The sequence below is a fragment of the Trachemys scripta genome, chromosome 1, assembly GCF_013100865.1.
Source record: "Trachemys scripta elegans isolate TJP31775 chromosome 1, CAS_Tse_1.0, whole genome shotgun sequence".
NCBI classification, from domain to species: Eukaryota; Metazoa; Chordata; order Testudines; family Emydidae; genus Trachemys; species Trachemys scripta.
Window position 1 is genome coordinate 105,972,750 of NC_048298.1, and position 22,708 is coordinate 105,995,457.

General features: G+C 42.8%; 1 protein-coding gene across 2 annotated transcripts in view; it reads left to right on the forward strand.

The window, feature by feature from the left end:
• TMTC1 (transmembrane O-mannosyltransferase targeting cadherins 1) overlaps positions 1-22,708 on the forward strand; it is a 211,812-nt gene that overhangs the window by 106,966 nt on the left and 82,138 nt on the right. For both annotated transcript variants that reach the window (XM_034780420.1, XM_034780430.1), the window contains one exon: positions 12,539-12,660. In XM_034780420.1, coding sequence (XP_034636311.1) covers positions 12,539-12,660 — 122 coding nt within the window. The remainder of the gene's footprint in view (positions 1-12,538; positions 12,661-22,708) is intronic.

Here is a 22,708-nt window from a genome sequence, read left to right on the forward strand (position 1 = left end):
ACCAGAAAATGCAAGCAAAAGAAGAAAATGACTGTAATCTCTCTGTATGCAGCTGCCAAACTTGTAAAAATATTTTCTGTCCGTGTTCTTTTATGCATGGTGGTAGCTTTAGTTGAAAGGAAAAGCAAGCTTGACATGTGCTAGGTAGATATAGCCCAAATTAATTTTCATACATATGAGTATACTCAGCACGTCACAGCACAGAATCCTTACCTCCTGCAGGATTTTTTCATGCATGTAAATAGTTTTGGGATTTCCATCCTTTTTTGCACTCTGGAATTATTCATAGATTCATAGATTCTAGGACTGGAAGGGACCTCGAGAGGTCATCGAGTCCAGTCCCCTGCCCGCATGGCAGGACCAAATACCATCTAGACCATCCCTGATAGACATTTATCTAACCTACTCTTAAATATCTCCAGAGATGGAGATTCCACAACCTCCCTAGGCAATTTATTCCAGTGTTTAACCACCCTGACAGTTAAGAACTTTTTCCTAATGTCCAACCTAGACCTCCCTTGCTGCAGTTTAAATCCATTGCTTCTGGTTCTATCCTTAGAGGCTAAGGTGAACAAGTTTTCTCCCTCCTCCTTATGACACCCTTTTAAATACCTGAAAACTGCTATCATGTCCCCTCTGTCTTCTCTTTTCCAAACTAAACAAACCCAATTCTTTCAGCCTTCCTTCATAGGTCATGTTCTCAAGACCTTTAATCATTCTTGTTGCTCTTCTCTGGACCCTTTCCAATTTCTCCACATCTTTTTTAAAATGCGGTGCCCAGAACTGGACACAATAGTCCAGCTGAGGCCTAACCAGAGCAGAGTAGAGCGGAAGAATGACTTCTCGTGTCTTGCTCACAACACACCTGTTAATACATCCCAGAATCATGTTTGCTTTTTTTGCAACAGCATCACACTGTTGACTCATATTTAGCTTGTGGTCCACTATAACCCCTAGATCCCTTTCTGCTGTACTCCTTCCTAGACAGTCTCTTCCCATTCTGTATGTGTGAAACTGATTTTTCCTTCCTAAGCGTAGCACTTTGCATTTGTCTTTGTTAAACTTCATCTTGTTTACCTCAGCCCATTTCTCCAATTTGTCCAGATCATTTTGAATGATGACCCTGTCCTCCAAAGCAGTTGCAATCCCTCCCAGTTTGGTATCATCCGCAAACTTAATAAGCGTACTTTCTATGCCAATATCTAAGTTGTTGATGAAGATATTGAACAGCGCCGGTCCCAAAACAGACCCCTGCGGTACCCCACTCGTTATGCCTTTCCAGCAGGATTGGGAACCATTAATAACAACTCTCTGAGTACGGTTATCCAGCCAGTTATGCACCCACCTTATAGTAGCCCCATCTAAATTGTATTTGCCTAGTTTATCGATAAGAATATCATGCGAGACTGTATCAAATGCCTTACTAAAGTCTAGGTACACCACATCCACAGCTTCACCCTTATCCACAAGGCTCGTTATCCTATCAAAGAAAGCTATCAGATTGGTTTGATATGATTTGTTCTTCACAAATCCATGCTGGCTGTTCCCTATCACCTTACCACCTTCCAAGTGTTTGCAGTGTTTGATTTCCTTAATTACTTGCTCCATTATCTTCCCTGGCACAGAAGTTAAACTTAACTGGTCTGTAGTTTCCTGGGTTGTTTTTATTTCCCTTTTTATAGATGGGAAAATATATATATTTGCCCTTTTCTAGTCTTCTGGAATCTCTCCTGTCTCCCATGATTTTCCAAAGATAATAGCTAGAGGCTCAGATACCTCCTCTATTAGCTCCTTGAGTATTCTAGGATGCATTTCATCAGGCCCTGGTGCCTTGCAGGCATCTAACTTTTCTAAGTGATTTTTAACTTGTTCTTTTTTTATTTTATCTGCTAAACCTACCCCCTTCCCATTAGCATTCACTATGTTAGGCATTCCTTCAGACTTCTCGGTGAAGACCGAAACAAAGAAGTCATTAAGCATCTCCGCCATTTCCAAGTTTCCTGTTACTGTTTCTCCCTCTTCACTAAGCAGTGGGCCTACCCTGTCTTTGGTCTTCCTCTTGCTTCTAATGTATTGATAAAAAGTCTTCTTGTTTCCCTTTATTCCTGTAGCTAGTTTGAGCTCATTTTGTGCCTTTGCCTTTCTAATCTTGCCCCTGCATTCCTGTGTTGTTTGCCTATATTCATCCTTTGTAATCTGTCCCAGTTTCCATTTTTTATATGACTCCTTTTTATTTTTTAGATCATGCAAGATCTCATGGTTAAGCCAAGGTGGTCTTTTGCCACATTTTCTATCTTTCCTAACCAGCGGAATAGCTTGCTTTTGGGCTCTTAATAGTGTCCCTTTGAAAAACTGCCAACTCTCCTCAGTTGTTTTTCCCCTCAATCTTGATTCCCATGATTACCTATCAGCTCTCTGAGTTTACCAAAATCTGCCTTCCTGAAATCCATTGTCTCTATTTTGCTGTTCTCCCTTCTACCCTTCCTTAGAATTGCAAACTCTATGATTTCATGATCACTTTCACCCAGGCTGCCTTCTACTTTCAAATTCTCAACGAGTTCCTCCCTATTTGTTAAAATCAAGTCTAGAACAGCTTCCCCCCTAGTAGCTTTTTCAACCTTCTGAAATAAAAAGTTGTCTCCAATGCAGTCCAAGAATTTGTTGGATAGTCTGTGCCCCGCTGTGTTATTTTCCCAACATATATCCGGATAGTTGAAGTCCCCCATCACCACCAAATCTTGGGCTTTGGATGATTTTGTTAGTTGCTTAAAAAAAGCCTCATCCACCTCTTCCACCTGGTTAGGTGGCCTGTAGTAGACTCCTAGCATGACATCTCCCTTGTTTTTTACCCCTTTTAGCCTAACCCAGAGACTCTCAACACTTCCGTCTCCTATGTCCATCTCTACCTCAGTCCAAGTGTATACATTTTTAATATACAAGGCAACACCTCCTCCCTTTTCCCCCTGTCTATCCTTCCTGAGCAAGCTGTATCCATCCACACCAACATTCCAATCATGTGTATTATCCCACCAAGTTTCAGTGATGCCAACAGTGTCATAGTTGTATTTATTTATTAGCACTTCCAGTTCTTCCTGCTTATTGCCCATACTTCTCGCATTTGTATATAGGCATCTAAGATACTGGTTTGATCTTTCCTCCCAGTTTTGTCCTGACCCTCCTTTCTCTCTGCCAATATAGCCCACACTCCCTCTCGTTTCCGACCCATCTCCCTGGTCTCCATGTTCCCCACTTACCTGTGGGCTTTGCTCACCTGTCCCCGTCGAACCTAGTTTAAAGCCCTCCTGACTAGGTTAGCCAGTCTGTGTCCGAATAGGGTCTTTCCTCTCCTCGAAAGGTGAACGCTATCTCTGCCTAGCAGTCCTTCCTCGAATAGCATCCCGTGGTCTAGGAAGCCAAAGCCCTCCGGGCGACACCATCTTCGCAGCCAGGCATTCACCTCCATGATGCATCTGTCTCTGCCCGGGCCCCTACCTTTGACAGGAAGAATTGAAGAGAATACCACCTGCGCTCCAAACTCCTTCACCCGTACTCCCAGAGCCCTGTAGTCACTCTTGATCCGCTCAGTGTCACACCGCGCAGTATCATTTGTGCCCACATGGATGAGTAGCATGGGATAGTAGTCAGAGGGCTGGATAATCCTCGACAATGCCTCCGTAACGTCTCGGATACGGGCTCCCGGCAGGCAGCATACCTCCCGAGATGAAATGTCAGGGCGACAGATGGGCGCCTCTGTCCCATCTGTTTTAGGGGTCTTCTCTTTGTTTATTAACCTGAAGAAAAAAAATGTAGACTGTCAAGGTCCATTTAAAGTGACTGGAAAGACTACTCTTGACTTCTGTGGGCTTTGGATCAGGGCCTCAGACAGTGAATGAATGAATAAAACAGATGGATTAATGATTAAGAAATGTCCAGGCTAATGGGATAATGTTTCCTGTTTTGAGTTGGTTTGCGATAGGGTTTCAGGGTCTGTCTCATTATTTTTATTGGGATTCCCCTTCTGACTCGTTTAGGGGGAAAATCATTCCACCCTATATTGAGAACAGTGTCAGTTCTCCAAACCAGATTACCTGTATACATATAACAAACACTGTCTAGGCTAAGTTTTACCTTCCTTCTTTCTTCATTTACTATAGCAACTTGGGGTCTGAATTAAAAAATAAATTCATAAAGGTCAACATTTATTTTTTTATTTTTTTAATTCTTGTAGCCAAATTCGTTTGTATTTCCTTTCAGAATGCTCCAGGCTATTTAAAGGATGCACACCCTCTTGCATCCTGGTCAGAGAAGGCCATAAAGTGTGCAACTCGAGGATATAGGGGTTGAGGTAGATAAAATGAACCCATTGCTTCAAAGAGCCATTGGAAGACTTAATAATGAAGACTCAGATGTGATGGATTGCCCTGAGTTTGAATATACCTTTATAGTTAGCTATAAGAAAACACATTTGGCTGTGTAAAAATGAAAGGGAAGCTGATAGATATAGCCTATTGGGGGGAAAAAAACAATATTAAAATAAAAAGAAATCTCAGTAATTTAAATTTCTGCCTCTTTGTTGGGTCATTGAATTGTAAATGCTCTGCATACTGTTTTGTTCCATACTGAAGACCCTAACTTTCAGAGGTGCCATGTAGCCACATCTTCCATTTACTTCAGTAGCAGTTGTACCTACTTAGCACTTCTGAAAATCAGGCCCTAGTTTCCATTATGGCGTATTAATTCCCCTTTCTTAAAGCAGAAAGTGAATAGCAACAGACTAGTTCCCAGTGGTTGTGATCAGTGCTGAAGATTTCCTGAGGGGCACTCCCTGGTCAGGTAGCCAATGATGCTGGATTGATTCCAGCTTTATATGTGTACTTGTTCTGCTGAAATACAGGGAAGTAGTTTTTTGGTGCTGCTCAATGTTACTGAATGCTAGGAACAGGGACAGACACTACTAGGCAGTTAAAGTGCACTGAATAGCAACTGTAAAAAGACAACTGTGTGGTTCCATACATATGGTTTCTCAGTGGTTCCATGTCAGATTTGTCCACATCTAGTCAATAAAAAATATTGATGTTTTTATTAGTACTTAGAAGGGAGTTAGTCAGAGAGAGCCTAATTATTGAAGGCGGGTGTTGCTAGTGACTTGCTGAATCGAGGACTGATATTTAAGGGGCATTGTGCTCTTTGGATGGAAAGTCAAACAGAGTTTCTGACCGGAGATTAAAGAACTCATGCTGCTTTCTGTAAATGTAGGGCTGTTAGAACTTGGCTAGGACACCAAGCTTAACTTGGGTAACTACATTTTCACTGAAAATTTCACTTGCAGTTTCAACTGGATTGTACTATTTTCTTTACTGTTGCATATGGAAGGTGCAGTTAGACATTTGCAAATCTTGCCCCCTTGCAATATGCAATGTGATGAAATGTTAAGGAGTGTGATGTTGACAGTGACTTGGTATAGGCCTGGTGAATAGTGAAGTTAAAAGATTGTTGAGAATTGTGATGAGCAACCAGTATTATAAGCACATGTGAAGTTACTTTCTGAGTTTGTATATGGTTTAGAGGTCTAAACACATCCATGGGTGCCAAAAATAAACTGCAGAGTTGTAATCCTGTCCTGTCTTTGACTGATTCCTTTTGTGGTCACTTAACCTCTCTGTACCTCCCTCTGCTCATAGATAGATTATTTACTTACCTCCTAGGATTGTAAGCACTTTGAAGATGAATAGCATTTATTGCTACAGTCATATGCATCCATCCTCCTAATGGTACTAACTTCTCTGTGCCTGAAGTCAGATGCTTGAAACATGGGCCATCTGAGACTCACTGACAGAGAATGATTCAGGTCTTTGTTAAGGCGGCACAGATTGTTAAAAAGGAGGCGAGATGGTTCTTGTCTTGTCCCTGTAATAGAGTGGAGAAAGAGACATCCATTTAATAGCCACAGGCAAATCTTGAGTTTCAAATAAGCAAACATGGGTAAACAACTCAGGAAATGTTCGAAGAAAGAAAGAATGGAAAACCTCTTGCAGTTGTTAACCAGCCGCTCTCTTATTGCCAACTCTAGCTGTGCATGCCCAGAAAGGGGTTCTAAAGAGTTTTCTCAGTGAAGGGATGTGGACTTTCAAAGTGCAATACTTACGCCAGGACACAGATTCATCATGCTGTGTCTTATGACAGGTAGCACAAGCTCAGTTTAGAGAGACCCTACTTTTTTCCTCTGAGGTCTCGCGTTGAGAAGAGTATTGTGATTTAATAGCTCAGGAATCTGAGGATACAGAGTATGTCCTTAAGAACATAAGAACATAAGAAAGGCCATACCGGGTCAGACCAAAGGTCCATCTAGCCCAGTATCCTGTCTACTGACAGTGGCCAATGCCAGCTGCCCCAGAGGGAGTGAACCTAACAGGAAATGATCAAGTGATCTCTCTCCTGCCATCCATCTCCACTCTCTGACAGACAGAGGCTAGGGACACCATTCCTTACCCGTCCTGGCTAATAGCCATTAATGGACTTAACCACCATGAATTTATCCAGTTCTCTTTTAAACTCTGTTATAGTCCTAGCCTTCACTACCTCCGCAGGTAAGGAGTTCCACAAGTTGACTGTGCACTGCGTGAAGAAGAACTTTCTTTTATTTGTTTTAAACCTGCTGCCTATTAATTTCATTTGATGACCCCTAGTTCTTGTATTATAGGAATAAGTAAATAACTTTTCCTTATCCACTTTCTTCACATCACTCATGATTTTATATACCTCTATCATATCCCCCCTTAGTCTCCTCTTTTCCAAGCTGAAGAGTCCTAGCCTCTTTAATCTCTCCTCATATGGGACCTGTTCCAAACCCTTAATCATTTTAGTTGCTCTTTACTGAACCTTTTCTAGTGCCAGTATATCTTTTTTGAGATGAGGAGACCACATCTGTACGCAGTATTCGAGATGAGGGCGTACCATCGATTTATATAAGGGCAATAATATTTTCTCAGTCTTATTCTCTATCCCCTTTTTAATGATTCCTAACATCCTGTTTGCTTTTTTGACCGCCTCTGCACATTGCATGGACATTTTCAGAGAACTATCCATGATGACTCCAAGATCTTTTTCCTGACTTGTTGTAGCTAAATTAGCCCCCATCATATTGTATGTATAGTTGGGGTTATGTTTTCCAATGTGCATTACTTTACATTTATCCACATTAAATTTCATTTGCCATTTTGTTGCCCAATCACTTAGTTTTGTGAGATCTTTTTGAAGTTCTTCAGTCTGCTTTGGACTTAACTATCTTTAGCAGTTTAATATCATCTGCAAACTTTGCCACCTCCCTGTTTACCCCTTTCTCCAGATCATTTTTGAATAAGTTGAATAGGATCGGTCCGAGGACTGACCCTTGGGGAACACCACTAGTTACCCCTCTCCATTCTGAGAATTTACCATTAATTCCTACCCTTTGTTCCCTGTCTTTTAACCAGTTCTCAATCCATGAAAGGACCTTCCCTTTTATCCCATAGCAGCTTAATTTACATAAGAGCCTTTGGTAAGGGACCTTGTCAAAGGCTTTCTGGAAATCTAAGTACACTATGTCCACTGGATCCCGCTTGTCCACATGTTTGTTGACCCCTTCAAAGAATTACTAATAGATTAGTAAAACACGATTTCCCTTTACAGAAACCATGTTGACTATTGCTCAACAGTTTGTTTTTCTATGTGTCGGACAATTTTATTCTTAACTATTGTTTCGACTAATTTGCCCGGTACAGACGTTAGACTTACCGGTCTGTAATTGCCGGGATCACCTCCAGAGCCCTTTTTAAATATTGGCATTACATTAGCTAACTTCCAGTCATTGGGTACAGAAGCCGATTTAAAGGACAGGTTACAAACCTTAGTTAACAGTTCCGCAACTTCACATTTGAGTTCTTTCAGAACTCTTGGGTGAATGCCATCTGGTCCCGGTGACTTGTTACTGTTAAGTTTATCAATTAATTCCAAAACCTCCTCTCGTGACACTTCAATCCGTGACAGTTCCTCAGATTCTTCTGGAAGTTCAGTCTCAGGAGTAAACCTAGTAGTTTCTGCCCCTCCCTCTTTTTTTTTTTTTTTTAAAGTTGCCAGACTAGCAATTTAATAAACTTATTTCTCCTTTCATATATTTTGGCCTCGGAATGAGTCAGAGAATTCTCTTCAATTTTGTTTGATAGAGTGTGACTAATTCTTGTCTCGCTTATACGAAAAGAGCTTAAATCTTTTGAATCTTTGATAAGAGAGTGAAGCTTTGCAGATTTTTAAAATCCTTCTTTATTGATTTTTGATTAGAGTAAAGGAGACCAAACCTTCAAGTAGCAATAATAGGCAGACATATGAAGAATAATAAATCACATTGGATAAATGATATTACTTTCATTCAAAGAAATCTGGCGTGTTGTCAACAAACCAGGGAGTTCTAAGGTTAATTCAAAGGTCTCTTCCATGCAAAGAAAGTAATTTGGAGTGCCTATAAAGACCTCGGCATTATATTTCCAAACGGATGAAATGTCTTTATCCAGGCAGAAAGAGCTGGCTCTTGTTAGAACGAAGTGATCGCTAATGTCCAGCCCAAAGTTTTCATTTTAAGAAAACAAGAAAAATAAAGAATCGCATATCTGCTCTTTTCTGAAGCTTCAAATAGTGCTCTAGGGACATGGGTGAAGCTGGGGGTTCTACCATGGTCTGCAGCCCAGCTTGTCCCTAAATTGGCCCATGCTACAGAGTAATAAAAACTGTGTGTTCTAAACAAACCGTCAGCCAAATAAATGGTCTAAATATCTGAAGTCTCCCAGCTCAGAAATGTAACAAATGCCTTGTTCTTTTGCAATTCATTATGTTTTGGGGGCAATTTCTTAAGAACTGTTCTTGAAATAAGGTTCCTCTCTTCCTACTTTCTAAAGATCTGCAGTGTTGATTTCTGAATCCTCTGACTCAGTTCTGTCTTCAGTTGTTGATTCACCAATAAATCTGGCAGCCTCTCCTGAGGAAGAGAGGATAACGGCTGGGCATACTAAATAAACTTGCTTGGAAAAGAGAGAGAGGCTGAAATTCTGGCCCTGTTGAAATCAGTGAGAGTTTTCCAATTAACTTAATTAGGGCCAGGATATCACCCATAGTACATAAGCTCCTTTCAAGTTCTTTAGCTATTTATTGTGTTCCTTCTCTTTCCTCTTTCATTTTTCCTTAAGTCTGTAAGAGAATTTTAGTGCTCATTAAAGTCATCTAAAGACACCTAAATTCTCAGCTTTTAAATGGTGAGTTTGTTTTAAGATAGACCGAGTACAGCCAGGCAATGAGTCCTGTGCTTAGCCCACACAAAGCTAACGCATGTCAGACGGCTTGCTGCCATACCAACTATTCCAATATTTGGCAATCTGTATTCTAGACAGGACCATCACATCAAACTTTGGACCCCGATTCAGGATTTGAACCAAAATTTCCAAAAGTGAAAAGCCAGTGCTGTAGCCCATTAGACCATCTTAAGTTTACTCTGACTTATTCCTCTTATTTGCTCTTGTTGTTTTTTTTTTAATTAGTGCCATGCTGACAGAGAAGTAAAAATGTTCTTCGGTTCCTCTGCAGAAAAGTAGACTGATTCATTACTGCCTTTGGGGTGTTATTCCACAACACTAGGGTAGAACAAGTGAGTAGAAGAGTTTAAAAGAGTTTTGACCCTATGTTTTGCCTTGTAAAGAGAGTGTTCAGATGGAGTCAAATAACATTGACTCTGATACTTTCAGACCTGAAGGCCTTCAGGAACCAGCCTCTCAATGAACTCTTCAGCCTGAGCTGACTTCCTTAAAAAGGGCACTGTCAGCTGTCGAATAATGTTGTTTATTTTAGAAGTAATTAGCATCATGGTGTTTTCATGATATTAATGCTAGTGTCACTGGGTTCTTTTGCACATGTGCTGTGCCCCTCTGTGATGGTAGATGCTTGTTTTGCCACTCTTTGTGAACCCTGCCAGAGGGATTGAATGTCCCAGGCTCTGTGGCATCTGGATAGTGCTGCGATACTTTATACAGAGAAGTGAGGAGATTAGATCCCCCACTTCAGCCTAACCAATTTATGTATCTTAACCTTTTCGGTTCAACGTACGTTTGATTTATTTGTTTTCTTCTTCCTGTGGTTTGAATGGAATTTGATTGTTCTTGTAATTCCATGTCCTTACAATACATCTCTTTGTTCATCAACTTTATGGACTGATCTCAGTCTGAGCTCTGTGAACAGTCTATCTTACTTTGCTGCTTGGCTGCAAAGAAAATTCATAAAGTTTTATTGTGGGTCCTATGCAAAGTTCTTGCAGGATGGTGGTGGTGTCTGTTTAAGTGTATTAAAGAGAGGGTAAGATGAGTGTGCACTTTAGTTTTTAGAGATTATTTTTACAGCTGAGGCCAGGGATATGAGTTGTACTCTGAAATTTGCCTTTGGCTTCCTTTCTGAACCTGGGCAAGTCACTTCACCTCTCTGTGTCTTATCTGTTCAATGAGGATAACAAGATTTCCCTTCCCTACAATGAAGTTGTGAACCTTAATTCAGTGGTTCTCGAACGTTTTTCATAATTGAAAACTCTTGATGGAGAGGTTCTCATGGACCACCTTCCATCCTGTGGACAACTGCACAGACCACTTCCCCTCCCATTTGTGATTGTACAACATCCTTGTGGCAACTGCTGCTGGTTGGCATTTTTCAAACAAAAAGTTTTATTGTTGATAAATGGACTTTTTTCTAATATGAAAAATTTTACAAAACTTGATTTTTTTTTTAAAAAGTAATGATATTGTACTGCTTTCTCTTGCATCTGTGGCAAGGAAAAGTGTATAATTCAGACTCCTCATCTTCCTCTGGGTTACTTATTTAGACAGTGTTTATTTTTTTCCTCCTGCATTGCACAATGCATGCTAGTCCTGTGGGAGTTCTTTCTTCAGAGATTTCTCACCAGTTTTGCGAAGTGTAGTAACTGCAAATTTCATGAATCTAAATTTTTTGTAAAAGGTAGAGTCTGTGGGAAGTGTAATCAGTATTGTGCTTGACATGGTGTTTACTTCTACTTGCTAGTATTGTTGTATATGGGAGCTTAGGCACTTAACATAAGGAACCGTTGCAGTCAATTTATTTGTAGCTCTGCAAGTGTTATATACTCAACAAAGATACTTATAATGCATATGTGGTGAAATCTAGCAGTTACTGTTATGCTGTGGGCCAATGTCTGTTACACCAGTGCCGTGCCAAAGCAGATTGCACTGGTGTAAGTGAGAGCAGAATTTGGCCTTACGTCTTTTGCTGGGCTGCATGCTGCTACCTATGCCTTGTTTGATATTTCCATTTTTAGATCCCTTCATGTAAAGCTTTGTAAGGCAAATTACACTGAGAAATAGACCAAAATGATTAGAAAAGCCGAAAAGATTAAGTGAGTCAATTTGCATCTGCCTTTAAATTTTACAAAGCTAGACCTCTCAAAATGAATTCCCCATCATTTAGGCATGGTAAAACAACGACTGATTAAACTAGGTATTATTGGCCAGCACAAGAAAGCACAGATGTCTAGGCTGGATGATTTAACAAACTAAATGCTGTTCTTTCATCTAAAGAAACCTAAATTCTCAGGTTTTAAATGGTGAGTTTGATTACCTTAATTTGATCTGTAGTGAGCAACAGCAGACATTACAAACCGATTCATCCAGTTGGACTGGAGCTAGTAGAGAAATGGAATTAGCTTTCATCTCTAAAGGCTGTGGTCCCTCCAGATGAGGACTGAGGCCTTTGCAGTCTGGCGATATTTGGAACAGCTGTGCAAATCACAATAGTTTTGATAAAAGCACATGTGACTATTTCATTTCTCCTCTCATAGCAAGCAAACATTATAAACAGCAATATGGACCAAAGACATTATATATTAATGTATGGAATGCCTCAAATGTTGAACACTGTATTGGACATAAGTATCTTGTGTGATAAAGTATAATTTAAATTTTAGATATTTTCTACAAAGGGATAAAAAGACTATATTAATGTTCAGTTTTTAGTTAATTTTCTTCATATAGAACATCGCAGATTTAGCTGCTGCTTCTTAATTGTAAAGACTTGAGACTGAACACAGACGTGTGTCTGTGTGTACACCCACACTATTTTTATATATAATACTTCAGTTGCAGATTGCCTGTAAATTACCTCAGATAGTTACAATCTTAAGTATCTATGTATAGTAAAACTGACCTCAGAAAAGTTGCCAAGAGTAATACACACTATGTTGTATCTGATGCTTGTGTAATTCAAACAATTAACATGTGTTATGGGTATGTTAGATGTACAATACACAAACAGTATGTAAATGCAGAGGAACTGCAGTGTGGAATAATTCCTGTTTTCAATGCAGTATATTGATCAATCATTAATCTGATTAATTTATTTCATTAATAAAAATCTGAAAATGGAGGAGGGGCAACTTAATGTTGATTGGAAGTTGGATTTCTTTTTCATTCACATGCGTTTCACTATTGTGTTGTTGCAGAAACTGGAACATAGAGAAGTTTTAGTTGGCTTGTTATTCCTGGTTTTCCCATTTATCCCAGCCAGCAACCTCTTCTTCAGGGTGGGGTTTGTGGTGGCAGAGCGAGTCCTTTACATGCCAAGGTAATTATTGCAATTGAATTCCTTTATAATGAGACCCTCTCACCCATTTTGTAAAAGCAGGTAAGATTTTTTAATTTTTTGCCTGTTATTGTGATTCAGACATTATATTTTATTTATTTTTCATCCAAACACAATATGCCTTTGAATTTTTGAGCAGCAACATCAGAAAATGTATAGCTTATCAAGGCAGGCTACTTGGCAGAATCAAAGCTAGTTCCATTCCATTGTTAAGAATTTTTTTGAATATGGTTGAAAGTATCTGTATAAAGGGAAGCAGTGTGTTGTTTCTTGTACGTTGTCCTTTCGTGTTTGTACAAATCTTGCTGTTTCCCTAAACAATATTGTCAACGTAAATTGTCCATGTTCTCTAATTTAAGCACAGTATTTATAGGTTTAACCATTATTATTACTGTTTATCTATTATTAATAGCCAAGGGGGGTCCATTGTGCTACATTCAGTACAATCACAAAGGAAGACAAGGTCCATCTCCTAAAAAGTTGACAAGTCTCTGATTCTGCAAGTGGACTGTTTCACCCACACAGTCCCATTGCCCGTGCACTATCAATTGCAGGATCAAGGCCTATGAAAGAGTTTATAGTCTAGTTGGTGGGGGTGGGGAAAGACTCCAACACATTCCTCAACTGTAACTCTAAATTTGAGTTCACCCTAATTTTCACCTAGATATCATTTACATTATGGACTGACTAGCTGCTAGGGGGTTCTGGTGCTTCTTGCTGCTTTTGCAAGCAGCATAGTTTTGAATTGCTCCTTGTATCTCCATCATATCCAGCTCTAAGGCTGAAGCAGTAGGAAAGGCCAACCATCCAAGATTCAACTGGTGATTGCCTGCTTGATCCAGCCATAAATATAATTACATTTTCATAGCACTGTAGCCGTGTTTCCATTCTAAGAACTAAGTTTCGCCATCAGGTGCATACTCAGTTCCCATTATCTTTCATGATGATTGAACTTAGAGCTGATGGCCCTACGCTTCACCCCAAATTGCTTTATGCTGTCTGAAATAACTGCTCTATTCCCCCTACTTTTTAAAATTAGATTGCTGAAAAAGCAAACAAAAACAGAAAACCTAGAAAAATATTCTCTGTAGTCCTGATCCTGCAGAGGCTCATGTTTCTACTTAATTTTATGCCTGTAAGTAGTCCCATGGACTTCAATAGGCCTACTCTCTGGTCTTCGCTAGACTGGGATCAGAGTCAATAGTTTTATGTAGCTGAGATGTATTCCTGCCTCCTATTATATCAGTTTGTTTTATGGGCCAAATCCTGCTTATCTTATTCACAGAAGCAACCCCCTTGAGTTGGATGAGACTGTTCACGTGAGTAAGGTGAGTGAGATTTGGCCCTCTGAGTTATTCTGAGAATCATCACCACAGCTCGTGATTCTCATTACTGTCCATCATTTTAAATGGAGAAACACATCAAAGCTGTTAAAATAGATATTGAGAAACAGCTAGCCCAGCTTCTAAGGCCTGGTCTACACTAGGCGTTTATGTCGAAGTTAGCGCCGTTACATCGAATTAACCCTGCACCCGTCCACACCGCGAAGGTATTTAGTTCGACATAGAGGTCTCTTTAATTCGACTTCTGTACTCCTCCCCGACGAGGGGAGTAGCGCTAAATTCGACATGGCCATGTCGAATTAGGCTAGGTGTGGATGGAAATCGACGTTAATAGCTCCGGGAGCTATCCCACAGTGCACCACTCTGTTGACGCTCTGGACAGCAGTACGAGCTCGGATGCTCTGACCAGCCACACAGGAAAAGCCCCGGGAAAATTTGAATTTGAATTCCTTTTCCTGTCTGGCCAGTTTGAATCTCATTTCCTGTCTGGACATCGTGGCGAGCTCAGCAGCACTGGCAACGATGCAGAGCTCTCCAGCACTGATGGCAGTGCAAGCTCAGAATAGAAAGAGGGCCCCAGCATGGACTGATCGGGAAGTCTTGGATCTCATCGCTGTGTGGGGCGATGAGTCCGTGCTTTCCGAGCTGCGATCCAAAAGACGGAATGCAAAGATCTATGAGAAGATCTCTAAAGACATGGCAGAGAGAGGATACAGCCGGGATGTAACGCAGTGCCGCGTGAAAATCAAGGAGCTGAGGCAAGGCTACCAGAAGACCAAAGAGGCAAACGGACGCTCCGGATCCCATCCCCAGACATCCCGTTTCTACGAGGCACTGCATTCCATCCTCGGTGCGGCCGCCACCACTACCCCACCACTGACTGTGGACTCTGAGGATGGGATAGTGTCCACGGCCGGATCCTCGGACATGTTAGCGGACGGGGAAGATGAGGAAGGAGATGAGGAGGACGAGGCAGTCGACAGCGCTCACAACGCTGATTTCCCCGACAGCCAGGATCTCTTCATCACCCTTACAGAGATCCCCTACCAACCCTCCCCAGCCGTTACCCCGGACACAGAATCTGGTGAAGGATCATCCAGTAAGTGTTGTAAACATCTAAACATTTATTTGTAACAGAACATGATTATTAACAATGTAAAAAATGGGTTTCTCATGATTACTTTGAATAACTTAACGGTTCAGTCATGGGCAGTGCAAGTATTTCAAAAAAATCTAGCAATGTCCGGTTTTGCATGATTGTCCTGCCCAAGCCGCTCTACTGTGTAGTCCCTGCTACTGCAGCTACAGTAAGATGCGGTCTATATGTCCGGGGATGGAGCAGAAATCCTCCTGGGACATCTCAAGGAAGCTCTCCTGCAGGTAATTTGAAATCCGCTGCATTAGGTTCTTGGGGAGAGCGGCCTTATTGGGTCCTCCGTAGTAGGACACGTTGCCGCGCCACGAGACTAGCAAGTACTCCGGAATCATTGCTTGGCACAGCATGGCGGCATACGGCCCTGGTCTTTGGAGGCTTTCCCGGAGCATTCTCTGTCTGTCGCTCTCAGAGATCCTCATGAGGGTGATGTCGCTCATGAAGACCTGCTTTGAATGAGGTAGGGGAATGTTATTAGTGTTGGCTGGTTTGCAGCCACGCGGTGGAGGCGGGAAAGGGTCAGCCGAAAGGGATCGTTCCCGGGGACAGCCGCGAGGGTGTGGGACAGGAGCAAACTTCCTGCTTGCCGGATTGCTGGCAGCAGGGACCGACATTGATTTCAATGTGAAATGAGGCCATTGCTAATATTAAAGTTTTAAGCTGCCACGAATCTACGGCTTACCATGTCTGCCTGCAACAGAAATTCCGTTGTCCTGACAGGGTTCTCAAAAGTGCTCTGCAAAACCACAGACAGTGAATGCGAAGGCCGAGAATTCGACCTTGTGCTGAGTGCGCATGTGATAGGTGCTGTGCATGGTCCTGTTCACAGAGAAAGACTATGTTCTTTGTTCACAACTACATTTATGTTTCTGAGGAATTCACTCCCTTTTTCCCATTCCCACAGCCCCATCTGCGACTGTCTCACAACCTAGCCTGTCATCACACTCCCAGAGGCTAGGGAGGATTAGGCATAAGAAGAAGAGGACACGGGAGGACATGTTCTCCGAGCTTATAGCCTGCTCCAGAGCACAGGCAGCACAGCAGACCCAGTGGCGGGAGAACTTGTCCCAAATGCACCAAGCCAACATGGATCGGGAGGAGAGGTGGCGTCAGGAAGACCAGCAGGCGACTCAAACCCTGCTTGGACTACTGAGGGAGCAAACGGACACGCTCCGGCGCCTTGTGGATGTTCTGCAGGAACGGAGGCAGGAGGACAGAGCCCCGCTGCAGTCCATCTCTAACCGCCCTCCCCCGCCACCAAGTCCCATACTCCCTTCACCCAAAGTGCACAGAAGGAGAGGCGGCAGAGTCCCTGCTAACTCTCACTGCACCCCTGCAGAGAGCTCGAGCAGCAGAAGGCTCTCAGTCCCCAAAGTTTGACAAGTTCTTTCCTTCCCGCCTGACACAAGCCCCCGTCCAAGTTTCACTTCCCAGTCCCCTGTGTAGTTGTTAATAAAAAATATGTTTCTGTTAACTACTGTTTCCATCATGTTCTTTTGGAGGAGGGGGGGAAAGGGGGTTGGTAATTGGACAGGACAGTCACCTTTGGCAGGGTACATAGTCGGGGGCAGGCACAGCAGCAGGGCACATACATAGTGCAGTGATGCAGTGACTACTTACCCTGGTTAGTCTGGGAGGTTCTTTTCATGTTATGTGGTGGGAGGTGGGTTGCTCTGTGACTTTGTGGCACGGGAGGGCAGTTAGAGATCTGAAGCGGCGGTCCTTAGGCAGGATCACAGAGCCACACAGCAGGGGATCTGTAAGCGTCCCCCCCCGCCACAAAGTCACATAGTACCCCCATACACACAGTCCCTATCAGGAGGGGTGACAGGCTCCGTTGAAAGAACCATCCCACCGCACCGGAGCCTGTCAGTCCTTCAGTTTAGAAGCTGCATTCGCGCGACTACACTACACCCGCTCCGCACCACAGTCTGCGTCCCAGTTTTAAAAAATTCCCGCGAAAACAGTATTACAGAAAACGGTGTGCTTTAACAAAGTAGAACTATTTTTATTTTGAAACGTGTGTTGGAAGTGGGGTGAAGGCTTCTCTGTACACAAAATTAGAAAGTCACAGGTTACCCTGCTCACTCAGGAACTTTGCTTTCAAAGCCTCCCGGATGCACAGCGCTTCCCGCTGGTCTCTTCTAATCGCCCGGCTGTCTGGCTGTGAGTAATCAGCAGCCAGGCTAATTTCCTCAACCTCCCACCCCGCCATAAAGGTCTCCCCCTTGCTCTCACAGAGATTGTGGAGCACACAGCAAGCTGCTATAACAATGGGGATATTGGTTTCGCTGAGATCACAGCGAGTCATCAAGCTTCTCCATCTCCCCTTGAGACGTCCAAAAGCACACTCCACCACCATTCTGCACTTGCTCAGCCGGTAGTTGAAGAGTTCTTTTTCAGTGTCCAGGGCACCTGTATAGGGCTTCATGAGCCAGGGCATTAGCGGGTAGGCTGGGTCCCCGAGGATGACTATAGGCATCTGCACATCCCCAACAGTTATTTTGTGGTCCGGGAAGTAAATACCTTGCTGCAGCCGTCTAAACAGACCAGAGTTCCTGAAAACACGAGCGTCATGAACCTTGCCCGGCCATCCCACGTAGATGTTGGTAAAACGTCCCCTGTGGTCCACCAGTGCTTGCAGCACCATGGAAAAGTAGCCCTTTCTGTTAATGTACTGGCTGGCCTGGTGGTCCGGTGCCAGGATAGGGATGTGAGTTCCATCTATGGCCCCACCGCAGTTTGGGAATCCCATCGCTGCGAAGCCATCTATGATCGCCTCCACGTTTCCCAGGGTCACTACCTTTGGCAGCAGTACATCAACGATTGCCTTGGCTACTTGCATCACAACAACCCCCACGGTAGATTTGCCCACCCCAAACTGGCTCGCGACTGACCGGTAGCTGTCAGGCGTTGCAAGCTTCCAGAGGGCTATGGCCACTCGCTTATGGACAGTCAGGGCTGGTCGCATCCGGGTGTCATTGCGCTTCAGGGCAGGGGACAGCAACTCACAAAGTTCAAGGAAAGTTCCCTTCCGCATGCGGAAGTTTCGCAGCCACTGTGATTCATCCCAGACCTGCAGCACTATGCGGTCCCACCACTCAGTGCTTGTTTCCCGTGCCCAGAATCGCCGTTCCACGGCATCAACATGACCCATTGCCACCGTGATGTCCTCGGCGCTGGGTCCCCTGCTTTCTGAGAGGTCTGTGCTACTCTCACACTTCAGGCCATCACCGCGTTGACGTAGCCTCCTCGCCTGACTTTTCTGCATCTGCCTCAGGGCAACCTGTATGATAAGCTGCGAGGCGTTGAGAGCGGCCACAACTGCAGCGATGGTTGCAGCGGGCTCCATGCTCACAGTGCTGTGGCGTCCGCGCTGTCAATGACTTGAAAAGTGCGCGAAATGATTTCCCGCCGGCGCTTTCAGGGAGGGAGGGAGGGCGGGAGTGAGTGATGGATGGATGACGACAGTTACCCAAAAGCACCCTCGACACATTTTTTTACCCAGAAGGCATTGGTGGCTCGACCCAGAATTCCAATGGGCAGCGGGGACTGCGGGAACTGTGGGATAGCTGCCCACAGTGCACCGCTTCCAATGTCGACGCTTTCCCCGTTAGTGTGGACTCACAAAGTCGAATTACTGTCCTTAGTGTGGACACACACGTTCGACTTTGCAATATCGATTCCAAATATTCGATTTAAGTAAAATCGAACTACTCTCGTAGTGTAGACAAGGCCTAACACACTGCTTGCTGTTCTCTCACTTTTCTGGCTGTGGAAAGAGCAAAGACTTGGAGTGCTGCAGACGCCAGCATCTAGCTCTTCTCCAGATGAGATTACTGATATCACGACGTGCCTTTTGAAGTTGGTGGTAATGAAGGAGGAAAAATGGGCAATGATCCAGGAGGACTTTGTGGAAGGAATACTAACATATTTAATATGTGCACAGGAACACTGCTTATATAATGTTTTTCATCCTTCTATGGGCTTTACAAACATACAACCTGTGAAATAGGTAATTAAAGTGACTCCCTTTTTTAGGAGGAGATACTGAGACAGAGAGGTTAAATGGTAAATGCTAAGAGTGAGTATGTGTCAGAGTCCCTGGGTCCTGTTCTGTTTTCAGACCACTAGACCATTCATTTCCTCATTCATGACCTTTTTTCACCCCAGCGTGGCAGGCCACTGAACTGAAATTTAAAATTAAAAACTAACATGGCCATTAATTCTCATGTCAAAGAAAGAGTGTGGAGAGCTCTCACTCTCTGTCACCAGGTTCTCTGTAGGAGAAGGAGGGATGCTCAAAAAATTATGTACACAAGAGTGTTGAGAACTAAATTTACGGCTTGCAAAGTTATTGAATACCAATGAGTACTCTTTCTGTCTCTCTCTATAAAACAGATTGGGTGGGGGAGTGTTAGCCTTCCATGAGCATTCATAACTATTGTGAAACCACAATGACATCTCTTTATTCCCCCCCATCTCCACCCCCTGAGGAACTTGGCACATGATATTGAGGATATACGAGGAGGAGGGGCAGTGTTCTTTATTTGGAACATTCTTTAGCAACTGTTTCATTGCTTGCATTTTGCCAAATGCAATATACTTTTCTTGAGTTTTGTTCTATTTTTGCTCTAACATCTATTACTAAATTGGAATATTTCACTCCATTTGAAATATTTTTTTGAGGTGAGAAAGCTGACTCAATGTGTGGAAAACACATTAATAACTGTATTATTCTTGGTTATATTTAAAGGTGCTCTTCCACCCCCTTTTGAAATGAAAGCCTTTTATAAATATTTGTGTGCATGTCACAGTTGTGCACATTGCAATCTGTGGATCACATCCTGAACTCCTTACTCCATTTTATTCAGTCCTTACATGGGCAAAATTTCAAGTGTAGTGAATAAAGACCTGAGGATTTAAGTAAAAGGTTTGTAAACCAAAAAGGAAATGTTTTAGAATTTTTACCCCCACGTTAATTTAATTTGACTTAGAAAAATAGGGAATTGTACATCCTTTTGATCATGCACTAGTTGTAGAACTTGACCCTGCCTTCCAGGACTTTGTGTACATCTTCAAAAGCCTGAAAAAAATCAAAAAGATTTTTTAAATTTTTGTTAAAAATTTTCACAGGATAATGGTTTCCCAACCAGCTGTAAACATAAGTGGAGATTGGGGCAGGATAGAATTCATAGGACAAATTTTCAAAAAAGCTCCGCTTCCATTTAGGCACCAAAATAAGTGACCAGATTCTCAGAAGATTCAGGACACTGAATGCTGACCTCTTTTGGAAATCTGGCTCTAACTGCAGGTGCTGGCCACTTTGAAAATCTGGTCCACTTAGTGCAAAACATCACAATTGCTTTTAAAATGAAAAGAACAGTTAATCTCATTGTTCCTAGAACCTAACTGAACATAACCTGGATCTTTAGCTCCTGACTGCAATTGCTCCTCAGGGGAACAATTAAACACACAAAGTGTGACGGTGACCACCTCTGATGCAATGCTAAACACTCTGACCTCCCATTTACTGTAATGGGAGTTGGGGGTTCTCTGGACCTCTCAGGACTGGACCCTTATTGTAGGAGCTATTTCTCTGGTTTGCTCAACTTTTTCCACAACTCCCATTTCAGTGGCTCCTGCCTGTTGGTTTGTTTTTTTATTTATTTACTACGCATTTGTTTTCTAATTTGCTTCCAGTTTTTTAGAGAACCGCCCTGCTAAAAATAGCCAACCACCTGAGCCTGCTAAGTGCATGCACAGTTTCCGGATCGAGTGCTTGTGTGTTAAATATTACAATGTTTAAACTCCAGAAGCAATCAGTTATTCTTCCTGGCTCAGATAGTTATGTCACTGCTTATTTTTACCTTTTTACCTTATTTAAACCTTCCCAGTTTAACAGTCCATGGATTTTGCAACCATGACTGACAAAAGCAAAGATGAAATTAAATGAAAGTTGCACATATTTATTGCAGAGAGTGTGATATGATCAACTAAGGGTCAGTCAGGTCACCACTAGTTCCTGTATATGTGCTTTGCTTTCAGACATATATTTGCAGATATTTAAGTGGTGAAAGTTCTGTTAGACGTAAACCATATAGCCAGTCAGGAGGAATGCAGATGATAGGACAGGAAACTGACCTTTTACATCAAAGGGAGAAGTCCTATGACCTGATGCATCAATTATAATAACAGTGTCTTGTGTGCAGATTTTGATTACATCACTGATTCAGTACATTCCCAGGCAACTTTTGATAGTGGAGTTCTGTGTGTTGGGGTCCTAGGGAGCCCAAGATGAAAATAAAAGCTGCTCTCCAATGGTTGAACCCCACCAGCACAGTGGCAGAATTACTGCCATCTGACTATGCATCCCTCTATGTGTCCCTCTGTCCATTGCAAATACCACCTTAGGCCCAGCAGGGAGTAAACTGTACCCCCTTATAAATAAATGCCCAGCAGGGAGTAAACTATACCCCCTTATCCCTGTAGCGGTGAATCAATATGATGCTGTCTGTTAAAGAGCAGCACTCTCTGCCTTGCAGGTTGCGTGTTTCTGCCAGAGCCTATGCATTGCTTTTAGGCACGTTTGTTTAGTGAATCAGAAGTACACCATGGTAAGTTGTAAGATCAGTACTTGTAAATGTCTCTGTCACCTTACTTGATTTCTAAATAGGAATCAGTAAGAAAGTCAGTATCTAGACAAAATGGTCTAGGTTTCTCAAAAGGATCAATCTCTTTGTATCAGCTTCTTCTTAAAAATTCATACAAGACCAAGTGCCCCACGCAGGGCCAGCTCCAGGCACCAGCTTCTCAAGCAGGTGCTTGGGGCGGCCGGTCAGGAGAGGGGCGGCAGGTCCAGGTATTCGGCGGCAATTCAGCGGACGGTCCCTCACTCCGACGGTCCCTCACTCCGGCTCGGAGTGAAGGACCTCCCGCCGAATTGCCGCCGCAGATCGCGATCGCAATTGCGATCGCGGCCGCGGCTTTTTTTTTTTTTTTTTTTTTTTTTTTGTTTTGGCTGCTTGGGGTGGCCAAAACCCTGGAGCCGGCCCTGGCCCCACGAAGCTTTTGTTTTTACATGCTGTACTTTAAACAACAAAACAGCAAATAGCTGTCTATCCTTGCTAATGTGTCCACTTCACTTAGTATAACCCCATCCATTAACATTTGCCATATACTAATTAAACACTAGAAACTGATTCATATTATGATAATGAAGTCTGCAATTTTCGTGAGATTGTGACCCTGAATAATTCTGAAGAGAATTTACCTTCCCCCACAAAGCAATAATTTGAAGAGAGGGTTTTATAATATGCCTGCCTTTGGCATTATTCATTTTTCACTGGATGTAATGTTATGCATTTTCACTCCCCCGCCACCCTTTTTCACTTTTTTTTTAAACCTATATGTCACTCAAGCTTGAGGATCTGAATTCCCACTTACCTGTCTCACATTCCTTTAATACTAGATCAGATACTGTGTGTGTTGATATAATTTCTGCTAATAGACGATCTTTCCCCCTCCCCCCCCC